This window comes from Typopeltis vanoorti, chromosome 10 (genome assembly GCF_054136105.1).
Source record: "Typopeltis vanoorti isolate ZY-2024b chromosome 10, IOZ_Tvanoo_1.0, whole genome shotgun sequence".
Taxonomy (NCBI): Eukaryota; Metazoa; Arthropoda; class Arachnida; order Uropygi; family Thelyphonidae; genus Typopeltis; species Typopeltis vanoorti.
Window position 1 is genome coordinate 34,531,225 of NC_143558.1, and position 12,716 is coordinate 34,543,940.

At 35.2% G+C, this 12,716-nt stretch overlaps 1 protein-coding gene across 1 annotated transcript in view; it reads right to left on the bottom strand.

The window, feature by feature from the left end:
* The window catches only part of LOC150102320 (N-acetylated-alpha-linked acidic dipeptidase 2-like), a 46,583-nt gene that overhangs the window by 19,450 nt on the left and 14,417 nt on the right, over window positions 1–12,716 (bottom strand). Inside the window, exons 8-13 of the mRNA XM_090399293.1 lie at window positions 12,584–12,676; window positions 12,304–12,389; window positions 10,322–10,524; window positions 10,110–10,173; window positions 8,704–8,768; window positions 138–226 (exon numbers count right to left, since the gene is read on the bottom strand). Coding sequence (XP_090255419.1) covers window positions 138–226; window positions 8,704–8,768; window positions 10,110–10,173; window positions 10,322–10,524; window positions 12,304–12,389; window positions 12,584–12,676 — 600 coding nt within the window. The remainder of the gene's footprint in view (window positions 1–137; window positions 227–8,703; window positions 8,769–10,109; window positions 10,174–10,321; window positions 10,525–12,303; window positions 12,390–12,583; window positions 12,677–12,716) is intronic.

Consider the following 12,716-nt stretch of genomic DNA (forward strand, 5'->3'; position numbering starts at 1 on the left):
TTGTTGAGGAAAGAGTAATTATTTATTTATTTTAATTTTCCTTAAGTGACTAGAAAGTAAATTAGAGTCTAAATTATAGTATGTACTTAAAATAAAATAGAATAAAAACTAATGTAGAAAACATTATATGTGCTTACTCTGGTTCTGTGGCTTCCCCTTGTTCGTTGTCATAATAATGTCTCCATGAATCATAGACGGACTGTGATTGTAATATTGGATCGGGAACCTAGAGATGATAGAAAATATTTCTATTTATTAACTTGTAAGCATAGGGTTAGAGACGTGTATCAAAAAGAAGATGATGTATATATTATTTTCTTTCTGCCACGCATTTTTATTCAGCCATCATTTTTAAATCTACTTGATATCATATACTTTTTTTTTTCGGAATAGTATTAAAAAGTTGGATAAATATTTATGGATAATGCCATGTGTTATTTTCTGGAGCCAACTACCAAACTAACTTGACCAATATCTCATTATGATTGTTGAGAAAGGGATGCGAGAATGATCGATTATAAGGAGAAAACAAATCGCATTGCTGAAAGAACCAAAATATATTTATTATAGACAGGAACTGACGTAATGGGATTTAAAAAAGCATGATCTCAATACCCACATAAGTAAAAAATAAATAAATACAACAAAAAATAATACTGTAAATTAAAAAATTTAAGCTGAAAGACAGCAATTTCTACAAATATTTCAAATAGCAGAAAAGAGCGGTTTCAATTACAATCGATCAATTAAGGTTATAAAGCCATCGCATTATATCTATCAGTTGTGTGTGTTCTTCTGGACGGTTTGATAGTTTGACAGAAAAACAAAACTTTTTGTGTCTTAGGTCACATACTACTTATTATCAAACAATAATAATAATAATAATAACTTAGAATGCTCTATGTCAGTGGTTCTTAACCGCTGTTCCCCGGAATACTTGTGTTCCGTGAACTGGTTACAAGTGTTCGGTCGGTGGAAAAAGTTACATGACACATTTCTGAGTGTAACTGGCTGGCTACTCTGATCCTAATAAATGAAGACTGCTATGCGCGTTGACTTCTAAGCCTATAGAATATCGTTTACAGCTCAATGATGCTAGGCTTTATTAAAGGGTTTGTCACCCTTGCAAAGAAAATAAACCCAAATGTTATATCTATGCACTGCTTTTTGCACAGAGAATCCCTAGTTTCAAAAACATTAACAGCAATATTAAAACCTCTACTAGACCAAGTTATAAATTCTTGAATTTTAAAAGAATTTTAAAAGCATGCCTTTTTAAAAAAACTTTGCATATCTATAGAAGCCAAGTATAAATCTTTTGCACACTGAAATAAGACAGTTATCCAGTGGTAAAGTGCTATTCCGGATTTTAGAACTTAAGACTGAATTATTGGCCTTTTTTCAAAATAAAGGTGCAGATGCTTCTGTAAAATGTCTCCAAAATAATATTTGGTGTGCTAAAATGGCATATTTAGCCGATATTTTTAATTACTTAAATAGCGTTAATACAAGTATCCAGGGGGGGGGGGGATGGAAATATTTTCACATCCACTGACAAATTGTCAGCTTTTCAGGAAAAAAGTATCTTTTTGGAAAAACCGCATAACAGAAAAAAATGCTTCAGACATGTTTCCTTCGCTCCATAATAAAACTTTCGAGGGAATTATTTCCGTTATAACAGAACATTTAACAATATTGCAAGAAAAGATTTCAAGTTACTTTCCTTACTCAAATACACACAATTATGACTGGATACAAAATTCATTTGCCACAGTTAATGCATCGAGTTGTGAATTTTCGTTACAAGAAGAAGAACAATTATTGTCAGCGGATCGTACTCTAAAAATGAAATTCTCTGAAAGAACCCTTGAGGAATTTTAGATTTTTGTCCAAGCTGAATATCCAGCTCTCTCCACAAGGGCACTGAAACTTTTACAGTTTTCTACATCATATTTGTGTGAGCTCGATTTCTCAATATTAATCAATTTAAAAACTAAAAAGCGTGAAAGACTTACTAATATAGACAAAGAAATTAGAGTAGCTATATCACGTATTAGATCTGAACCTGCAAAAGCCGACAAGCTCAATTATCGCATTTAAATAAGTTCCATTTTTATAAGAGGCAAGTCCATGCATATTTTTATTGTTAGTTTTATGAACCTAATGCTTTTGGTGTTCCCCAAATTTTTCTTAGAATCAAAAGGACTTCGAAAAGGTTTAGAACCACTGCTCTATGTGCTACATATAGCAGTGCAATTTAAAACCGCGTACCAAATAGTTTCACTCACACCCTCCTGGTTTCTTCTTCAGAGTTTATAAAAATAGGTAACTAAAGATTTGTTCAAAATGCTGAACAAATCATTAAAATAGAATGCCACGCTACTCTACATTCTTGTAAGGATGAATTTATTTATTTCCATAATGACGAATTTTTCAGCGTTTTGAACAAGCCTGGAGCTGTCTATTTTTAGAGACTTTTTATATGCTTATTATGAACCCTGAGAAAGTCACTAGTTTGATATGAGAGAAACTAGTCGATACAAGTTTTTAAGCTAAACAATCAATAATAATAATAATAATTTTTTTTTCAATCAAACTTTATTATTTATACATAATATTCATAATACATTACATGAATACAATTGTACATAACAGATACTCACACGTACATAATATTTTAAAATAATAATAATTGTTTACAAGATATATAATTATAATATATAATACAGTATACGGATTATTCTACATTTACATTTTTTTTTTACATTTTACAGTATATATACAATAACAATAGATATAATTTTTCTAAATAATATTTTTTTTCTATTATTATCATACAGAGTATTTACATATACACAATTAAGACATATTACATTGTCTGCTCTGTAGAAAATTCTGTACACAGTTTAAAGCACCTTAATTTCTTTTTTAATATTTTTACTTTGAATATAAATACACATAATTTTTTCCATATCAGTATATCATAATTTATTATTATACACCGTACTGGCATATACATTACAATAATTTGCAGTCTATAGTTATGAGGATTAGTTGATTGAGGCGGACTAATCCCACTTGAGTGAGTGAGATCGCGTTGTTGAATGGTGCGATAGAACGGGCAAAACAGCAGCTAGAGTGCATGAACAAAAGTCGACTGAATGAACCAACCAATAATAAAAGGTATGACAGGGAAAATAGGCGTATGAATGTGAACATGAACAAAATGAAGGATAGAGTGCTGTATGGAGACTCGTTAGTACGAGGTGTGTTAGTAGAGGATTTGACAAAATCATACCAACCTGGTGAGACCATAAAGGATGTAACTGAATCTATTAGAGAGCAAAAGGAAAGGGTGAAAGAAATGATTGTTGTGGCAGGTACGAATGATTTGAAAGGAGATAAAATGGAAATGATAGAAGACCTGAATGAATTGTTTGAGGTAGCAAAAGAAAAGAGTGAGAGAGTTAGAATGATTAGTCTTTTGCCACGGTATGACAGTGAAATGCTTAAAAGGAGGGCCATAATTGCGAATGACTATGCGTGGGTTATGTATTACGAGTGATGTGGAATTTGTGGACGTGTGGAGTGAGTTTGATGGGCGAAAGGATCTATATAAGATGGATGGCTTGCATTTGAATGGTTACGGTGTAAGAAGACTTGAGAAAATGTTGCTGAATGTAGTGGATGTGCAAATTCAGGGAAACTAGATTTGTTAAGGTGGGGGGGGTAGATATACAGTCCTTAGGAAGGCAGTTGAATGTATGAATGAATATAATATGCTAGAGCAAATAAGGACAACAAACCAGAGTGGGATAGTTAATATAAGGCATCAATGTAGGGCTGGGGCAAATGGGGGTGTTAAATTCATGTACACTAATACTAGGAGTATTAGGAACAAGAAGGAAGAGTTTTTGGCCATGGTTGGCACTTCCAGACCCCAGGTTATTGGTATCAGTGAAACATGGCTGACTGTAGATGATATAGCTAGTGGGATTGAATGTGATGGGTATAGTGTGTTCAGGAATGACAGAGAGAATAAAATGGGGGGGAGGAGTATTGTTGATGATAGCTGATGAGCTACAGCCGAGGATAATGGAAGTTGAATTGCAGGATAGAGAAAAGAGCACATTTGAGGCCATTTGGTGTGAGATTATGGCTAGCAGGACTAAATATACAATTGGGTGCTGCTATAGACCAGGTGATGGAAAAGATGGTGGTGACAGTATGCACAAGCAACTAGAAGAAATGAGTGGAAGGAGGGTGATTATTATGGGAGATTTCAACTATGGTCGCATTGATTGGAGTGAGGAGAGGACACACGGGAGGAAGGAATTGGATTTTATGCGGTTATTAAGGGATAACTATCTGCAACAGCATGTAATGGAAAATACTAGGGGTCAGAGAGTGCTTGACCTAGTAATTACATCTGAAGATTTGGCTGTAACAAATATGACTACATTGCCACCAATCGGTGAGAGTGATCATAGGGTCTTGACTTGGGAGGTGGCTAAAGGTGTAGAATTTTCAATTAAGACAGGGTACATGTGGAATTATCGGGCTGGAAAGTATGACAAGCTTAGGAGTTTGATTGGTTCAGTGCCATGGCATGTACAACTGCAAGGACTAGAAGTTGATAGTGCATGGGAGGTAGTTAAGAAGTGCTTGCATGAAGCAATGGCTGACTGTATACCTAGAGTCCGAATAATAAATCAACTAGGGGTTAAATGGATGAATAACACCATTAAGCTTGAGCTGCAAAAAAAGAAACAACTATGGAGGGAATTTAAGGAGAAAGGTGACCGGCAGGCACATGAACGGTATAAAGCGCAGGCCAGAAGGGTGATGAGTGTGGTAAGAAAAGCAAAAAAGAGTACGAAAGAACATTGGCCATGCAGGCTAAAGAGAATCCCAAACAGTTTTTTAGATATGTAGCAAGTAAAAGGAAAAATGTACATGGAAGAATGATTTTAAAGAACGCCAATGGTAGGGAGGTAACTGAATCAGTTGAGATAGCTGTGTTACTGAGTGAGCACTTTGCAAGAATATATCATCCATGTGGTGACACTGCAGAAACGAATAAACCAGTAGATTATACGAGAATTGTGGTGAATGAAGTGGAGGTGAGTAGTCTATTGCATAACCTCAATGTCAATACATCTGTGGGATTAGATGGTATACCAGCTCGTGTAGTACGAGAAGCAGCTAAAGAATTGTCAGTACCCTTGACCATTTTGTTTAATTTGAGTCTCGGTTCTGGGTTAGTCCCGAGCGGGTGGAAGGAGGTGAAAATAGTTCCACTTCATAAAGGTGGTTCCAAGCCTGCTGTTGTAAATTACCGACCGATTAGCATATCAGGAATCATTGTCAAGGTCTTAGAGAAATTAGTCAAGAAAAGAATACAGGATTGGATAGATGAAAATGGGATATTGTATGGGGGACAACATGGTTTTGTGAAGGGTAGATCATGCCTCAGTAACTTGCTCACGTTTTATAACACAGTGACGGCTGAACTGGATAGGGGTAATGGGTTTACAGTGATACTACTGGACCTAGCCAAGGCCTTTGACAGGATACCACATGGAACCCTAATCAGTAAACTGGAGCAGATGGGGATAGATATAGGGTTGGTAAGATGGATAGGAGGGTGGTTGAAGGAGAGATACCAGAGAGTGGTTTATTCAGGAGTGGAGTCAAAAAGACGTCTTGTGACTAGTGGAGTACCACAGGGCTCTGTTCTTGGACCACTGCTTTTCAATTTGTTCATCAATGATATTGATAAGGATTTGAGAGGAAGTGTTCACTTGTTTGCTGATGATGCAAAGTTGGGTAGAGCAATTGTGAGTGCACAGGATGTCAAAATTTTACAGGATGATTTGAATAGTTTGGAGAACTGGGCTAGGAAAATGGATGTTAGTTTAATGTGGCAAAGTGTAAGGTTATGCACTTTGGGGTGAAAAGAATAGCAGCAGTATATCGCATTGGTGGAACCGTACTCCAGGAGATTGATGAGGCCAGGGATTTGGGAGTGCTGGTGGATAGGGAGTTGAAGTTTAGGGGGCACATTGCGAAAGTGACTAAAACTGCTCACCAAATCACTTGGCTTATGAAAAATACTTTAACATGCAGAGACAAACAAGTTGTTGTTCCTCGGTATCGAGCCTTGATAAGACCCCATCTGGGCTTCTGTGCCCAGTTATGGGCACCAGGGTTTCTTCGTGATGGGGAGGAAGTGTAGAGGGTCCAGAGACGAGTGACCAAGATGATAGCAGGTCTGTGGAATGAACCTTATGAGAATAGGTTGAGGATTTGTGGGTTGCAGAAATTGGACGATAGGCGAAGGAGGGGTGATATGATTGAGACATTCAAATTACTGAAGGGTTTTTATATGATTGATCCAGAAGATATTTTGAAAATATGACTGGTGGTGGGAGGACTAGGGGCCATGCATGGAAGCTGGGCAAGAGCGTGGTTGACAAGGGTGTTAGAGCTAGGTTTTTTACTTGGAGAGTGGTGAATGAGTGGAATAAGCTTCCAAAGTCTGTTGTGGGTGCTACGACCGTGAGTGAGTTCAAGGCAAGATATGATAGATACTGTGTGAAGGTTGAATAGTTGTTCCAGACATGATGTTAGGGCCTCCCTCGATGAGTCTGTCGACTCCTTGGAGTTTCCCGGAACAATAATAATAATAATAATAATAATTAATTAGAAGATACGGTTAGCTTTTATGAAGAGATTGGGATTAGTCTTCACTATTTATGTTGTTTGGTGCTGTTTATGGATGGAATGCGGAATGTAGACGTTGGATGCTGGTGATTTGCGATGTGTATATAAGTGTTAATGCTATACTAACTGTGTTGGTATATTTTCCAGAGTTCGTGTTTCAATGTTCTATAGTTGTCGATGTGTTTAAATTTCTTGGTAGGTTGTTGAGCATCGTGGGTATCAGATGTGATGTCACAAAAGAACTGCATGAGTTATTGAAGGGTCTAGGGATGTAATGAGTTGTTAAAAGGTCTGGGAACGCAAAGGGTTGTTATGGGGCTTTTATGCGATATTTGTCTTTGTTGTTACGATAGAAGTAATTCCTTAGATTTTAATGTTTCAGATTTTAATGCTCAGGATTCTGTGTATCGCCGTAAGCGGTTCGGATATTGGCTGTTGTATATAAGGTCTCCAAATCACTGTTGACACAGTTTTCCTATGTAATGTTTCTAATTTTGTTAGATGGTGTTTGATGTGTTTGCGTAGACCGTTATACCCTACTTGAGTAGAGATTCGCAAATACCGTGATATATGAGTTTTTTTTTTTTTTTTATGTTAGATGGAATCATGTCTTTTACTTGGAAGAGTTTTGCTGCAATGATGCGGAGTTTAGTATGTAGATGTTTTGTCCATTTAAGATGGCAATCTAGGTAATATCTGGAACTAAACTGCATAATATTTCTGCTGCTCCCAATTATTACAATTCTGTATGAACAAATCAATGCAAGATACATTACCATTACTCAAATATGACAAAATAAGAGCAAAAACAAAACACAAATTTATCAATGAGAAAAAAAATAGCTTCAGAAAACAAAAATGCGACTTCATGCTCACGATGACGTTCACAGTTAATCGTGAACACCTCTACTGAAATGTTGAGTCTACCGACAGAGTATATCGATCTCCTGGAGAGTTTCGACTTCTGCACACTTTTTAAAATCAGATATGAAGGGTTAGAGAGAGAAAAAGAAATATACTGTTGAAATGAGTGTTCAGTATATACTCCTGATTTAAAAGGAAATATGCTGATGTATATGTTCCTCTGATCACACATGGATTATACTGCTGTGTAAGGCAAACGTATACATTCTAAACTTCGATTGTATACAGATATACTGTTAATAGTAAATGGAGAACTAAGAAATTTAGAATATCACCATCATAGAATACTCATTAGAAGTCTATTGCTTTGAGACATTGGTAACAGACTTCATCACTCAAAATCAACATTGTTGGCAATATTATCAACCGTTGGGAATGAAAGGTGCCACTTCAACCAAGAAACGAAAAGGAAGATAAGACCAAGGGACCAAAGAGTGCATGGGGCAACGGTACAGGAAAAAACACTCACTGTTTCTTTCAAGATGAAAGAAACATCCTTAACATCATATCATACTTTACTGTTACTGCGACATGATTTGAGGAAATTGAAATGGAAAACTGGCCTGCCTGAGAGTCCCGATTCCAATCCTATAGAATAGCAATAGAATGAAATCGAACTTTGACTCAGGAAAGAGCAATACATCCAACAGCGGATTATAATTTTAACTTTGCAACTCTTAAACAGATAAGGTAAACACTAGGAAAGTCACAATTCACAGACACTAAATTTTAATGACATAATAATTTCAATCCTGTTCAAGAGAACACTCAACCCGTCATAGACGGAAGAGAAGAAGAAGAAGAATTTCAAGACGAAAATATTCTTTTTTTTTCCTTCTTTTTTGAAGATTAGCTTATGAGGAGCATTAATAAACATAGATGCTCAAGAGAGATTTTATCTCTTTGTCGTCTGTTGGCAATGCTGTGAATTTCACCAACTTTTCCATCGAGGCTAGCTGAAATTTCAAATATTATCAAAGCTCCAGAATTATGCCGATGTATTGCAAAACTTTTTCACAATTATATATGCTTAGCAGAACATAGTGTACTCACCAGAGCGGCAGACTTCGTGATGACATCAGAAAGCATCGGCGAGGCTTCTGCTTGAAAAATGTCTCCTGAGAAGCATGCATACAAAGTATTGAATTAGACTTTTTTGTTGTTGTTATTTATAAAACACAAATACACGCACATGCACATCCACAGAAATAAAGGTATTTCTGTAACTAATGACGTTTATTAGGTACATGCATTACTGAAAATTATAAACGAGATTACTTATTCATAAAGTATTAATGTTATATATTGCTTTTTTTTTTTCAAAATTAAACAATGAGTCCGCGCGGTTAGCCTAGTCGATGTGCGTTTCGCAACCATATGACTGAGGAAGGACTGTCTTACGTTCGATTCCCGTCAGTGACGTGAAGAGCTGAAGGATCTTCCATAGCCAAGTTAGCCTGTCTTGGGCGTGGACAGTAGGTTTTTTTTTTTTTTCCAGTTTATTCTAGGGTTTTTCATCCCGCAAAGCAGGCAAACCGGCCTTGAGAACTCAACACTACAGACATAGGATACACCGGGGCGTAGGGCTGACCACCTTATCCTATGAACGGTTTGAGGTCCAATGGTTAATAAACCCTAGACAGCGCAAGGTAAAAGAGGGTAAAAGGAAGATGATATTAATCAATGAATCAACAAACTTATAAAAAAAAAAAAAAAAATTACGGTTTAAGAATTTGTTGATTATTGTCTCTTTATCATTGTTATTTTTAATCAATTTAGCTAATTATATTAAGCTACTTCCCAGTAATAAATACATGATTTATTTCTTCGTGACTAATGAACGCCACCTATTCTTATAACAGTTATTTACTATATTAAATATGCATGTTTTAGTTTCAAATTAACGCTATTTGCAGTGGAATAATGTTATCCTTAAACTTACATAAATATTTTAACAATACTTATAAATAATTTTAATTCCCGCAATTTAAAAAACTAGCCATAAGATCTTACCCAATAAAAAATACATAATTCATTTCTTGATTACTAACGAACGCCACCTATTCTCATAAGAGTTATTTACGATATTACATATACTGTATATGTTTTAGTTTATTACTTTTCTTTCCAAAATTAACCAAAGAATCAACAAACTTATAAAATCTTACAGTTTATGAATTAGTGATTATTTTCTCTTTATTATTATCTTTAGTCAATTCGGCCAATTATATTAAGCCACTATCCAGAAATAAATGCAGAATTCATTTGTTGATGACTGACGAACGCCACCTATTCTTATAACAGTTTATTTACGATATTAATATGTATGTTTTCGTTTCATATTAACGTTATTTTGACTGAAATAATTTTATCTTTAAACTTGCATAAACATATTAACAATATTTATAAATAATAATTTTAATTCCCACAATTCAAAAAAACTAGCCATAAGATCTTACCCATAACACTGATATCGACATTCACATAGGCTACTGCACGATCTACAAGCTTGGGTAAGTTTTCCTTAAAATATAATAAAAGACAATTATTAAAATTATCTCAAGTGTACAGAAAATTAAGAGGAACAACAGGGTACTTATTTTAGTTTATCGGAAAAGTGAGTTTGTTATCAACAGATCATTACAAAATTTCGTTTCCATTTTAGGCTTACTTCAACCCACTCTGTTGAACCAATCAAGCCAAATTCTTCTGCTCCCCAGCTGCAAAACACTATAGTTCGTCTAGGTGACCATCCTTCTCTATGTAAAATTCCAAAAATCCGTGTAAGTTCTAGAAGTTGTGCAGTCCCTGAAGAAGGATCGACTGCACCGTAGCCCCATGCATCACGATGGTTACCATAGAGAACATATCTGTCTAGAAAAATGGAATGGAGATTACTTTTAAAAATTTAATTCATAAGATTTGTAAACAGTACATAATTTATAATAATATATTCTTATTTTTTTTAATAAAAAAAATTTGTTATTTCAGTAAATAAATACCACTTTTACGCCATCATAAGCTAATCTAATTCTGATGTGTAGGCTCTGAGCAGAACATTCATATCGCAGTTTTCTTGAAATGAAAGTACAATACTGACTACAAGTATCATGTAAAAGATAACTAGGATAACTGGCAAATATACAGCATTCTCTCGTCTCCAACTATGGGCTGTGGGTTCGAATGCTATTGTGCCATAGAGGTTCGTGAATGTCTTTAGATTACAGATAATTTCACTGTCCAGTGCAACACTACTACCCTGCTTACTGGAAAACAATGTGACACTTGAAAACAGTTCCATATTCGGGTCTAGAACAACGTTTCTGATTTATCTAACACACAGCCAACCCAAGTTAAGAGGCTCCCCAGCCAAAGAGTTATAGATATATAACTCTTTGGCTAAAAAGATCTGGGTTCAAATCCCGTGTAGGACGCGAAGAAGTTTCATCAGGGTTTTTAAACTGGAGATGAGTTAACAGGTCTCATACGGAGATGGAAGCATTTTGCCTCTTGGAAACTCAGATTTTTCGTCTCACAACCAACCAAACCAGCTAGTAGAACACAAATCCAATTTACAGACAAAGAATCCACTGCTTGGAAAGAGGTCAACGGACATCCTCATGGGCAAGGCGCATCGTGCCATGTAACGAGTCACATGTTCATAGCAGGTACAAATTGCATATTACCATCTTACCATAGAAACTCATGTCGTGACCCTCGGTTTTGAATGTTTTTTTGGAGATTCGTGTTCCAGTTTGCATTGAATATGTCGTCCGATGAATGGTGAATTTTACATATAAACTTTTGTAACACCTTACAGTCGCGTTCGGTGAACGTAAGGTGTTTCCCTGTTTAGGGGTAGAGTCTGGTTGCCTTCCCGTTTCCAATCGCTACTTAGGGCTAAACGGCTTTGGCTACAACCATTGGAGAATAAAAGGTTTTAGCGGATTTTTGAATATTATAAGTGATAATAATGTCAGCAAATTATAAATTAATATCAATATAAAATGCTAAGTGGGTTGCAATAAGTTTTGCAAACCTTTGGTCAGCTACAATAGTCTTCCAACTGAGAGAGACTTTAATCAAAAAGAAAATCAATTAAAACAAAGAATAGGAAGAAGAATGATTTCTTCCTTTAAAGATTGTTTGATGATTAGAAGAAGATTTCTAGGAAAAATTCTCTTTTGAAACAATCCTGTGACCTCTGTCAGGAACTAGCAAACTCAACATTGGTTACAAAAGTCTAAAAGTTCCAGTCATCTTTATCACTGGTCTAGAAGTTCTAGCCATAACATTCTAAGAACGAAGAATCAAAATGAAATCTACACTTTTACACACTTGTCGAAATTTAAAAAGTAAATAAATAAAAATAAAAAAACAGTGATCAGTCAGCTTTTCAGCGATGTTTCATGTTAAGATATGAATTTGTATTCCAAAAATTTTCGTTGAGTTTCACGAGATCCACGAGATCATGTATTAGACATAAGAATCTAAGAAATACATAATGAAATTTTTAAATTACGAATTTCGTATTTTTATCCTGTATAAACAAATTAAGAAATTTCTATTGACAATCTTAACAATTATATTTCTTTATGAATACTCTACCGCAAATGGAATTTTTTTAAATGCAAATATCTATAAAGCATCTACCTGGTTCGATGGAGCCTTCAATAGTACCAATAACATTGTAACTTTTGACTCTCCTGTATTCGTTATTGACAACAAGTCTTAGAAACCTGCAAATTTATTCCATAAATAAATAGCACATAGTTCAAATTAAAATAATAATAATAATAATAAATGAAGTAGGTGGCTAATTAAACAAAATACTAATACAAAACCAGTTTAGAGTGGGGGAAGCACCCTTGAGTTTACTAAATTAATTAGTATTTTACATATTAATGATAGCGAATTTTTTCTCTAAACTTACATGTCCTGGCTCTGTTCACTAAAGCCGGGTCCTATTCGAGTGATGTTTATCCCTCCTTTCCAATGTTTGGGTACTGAATGTCCACCAAGCTTACTGAAAAAGAAGAAAAAAAAAGATAGGCCTTTCAATTTAA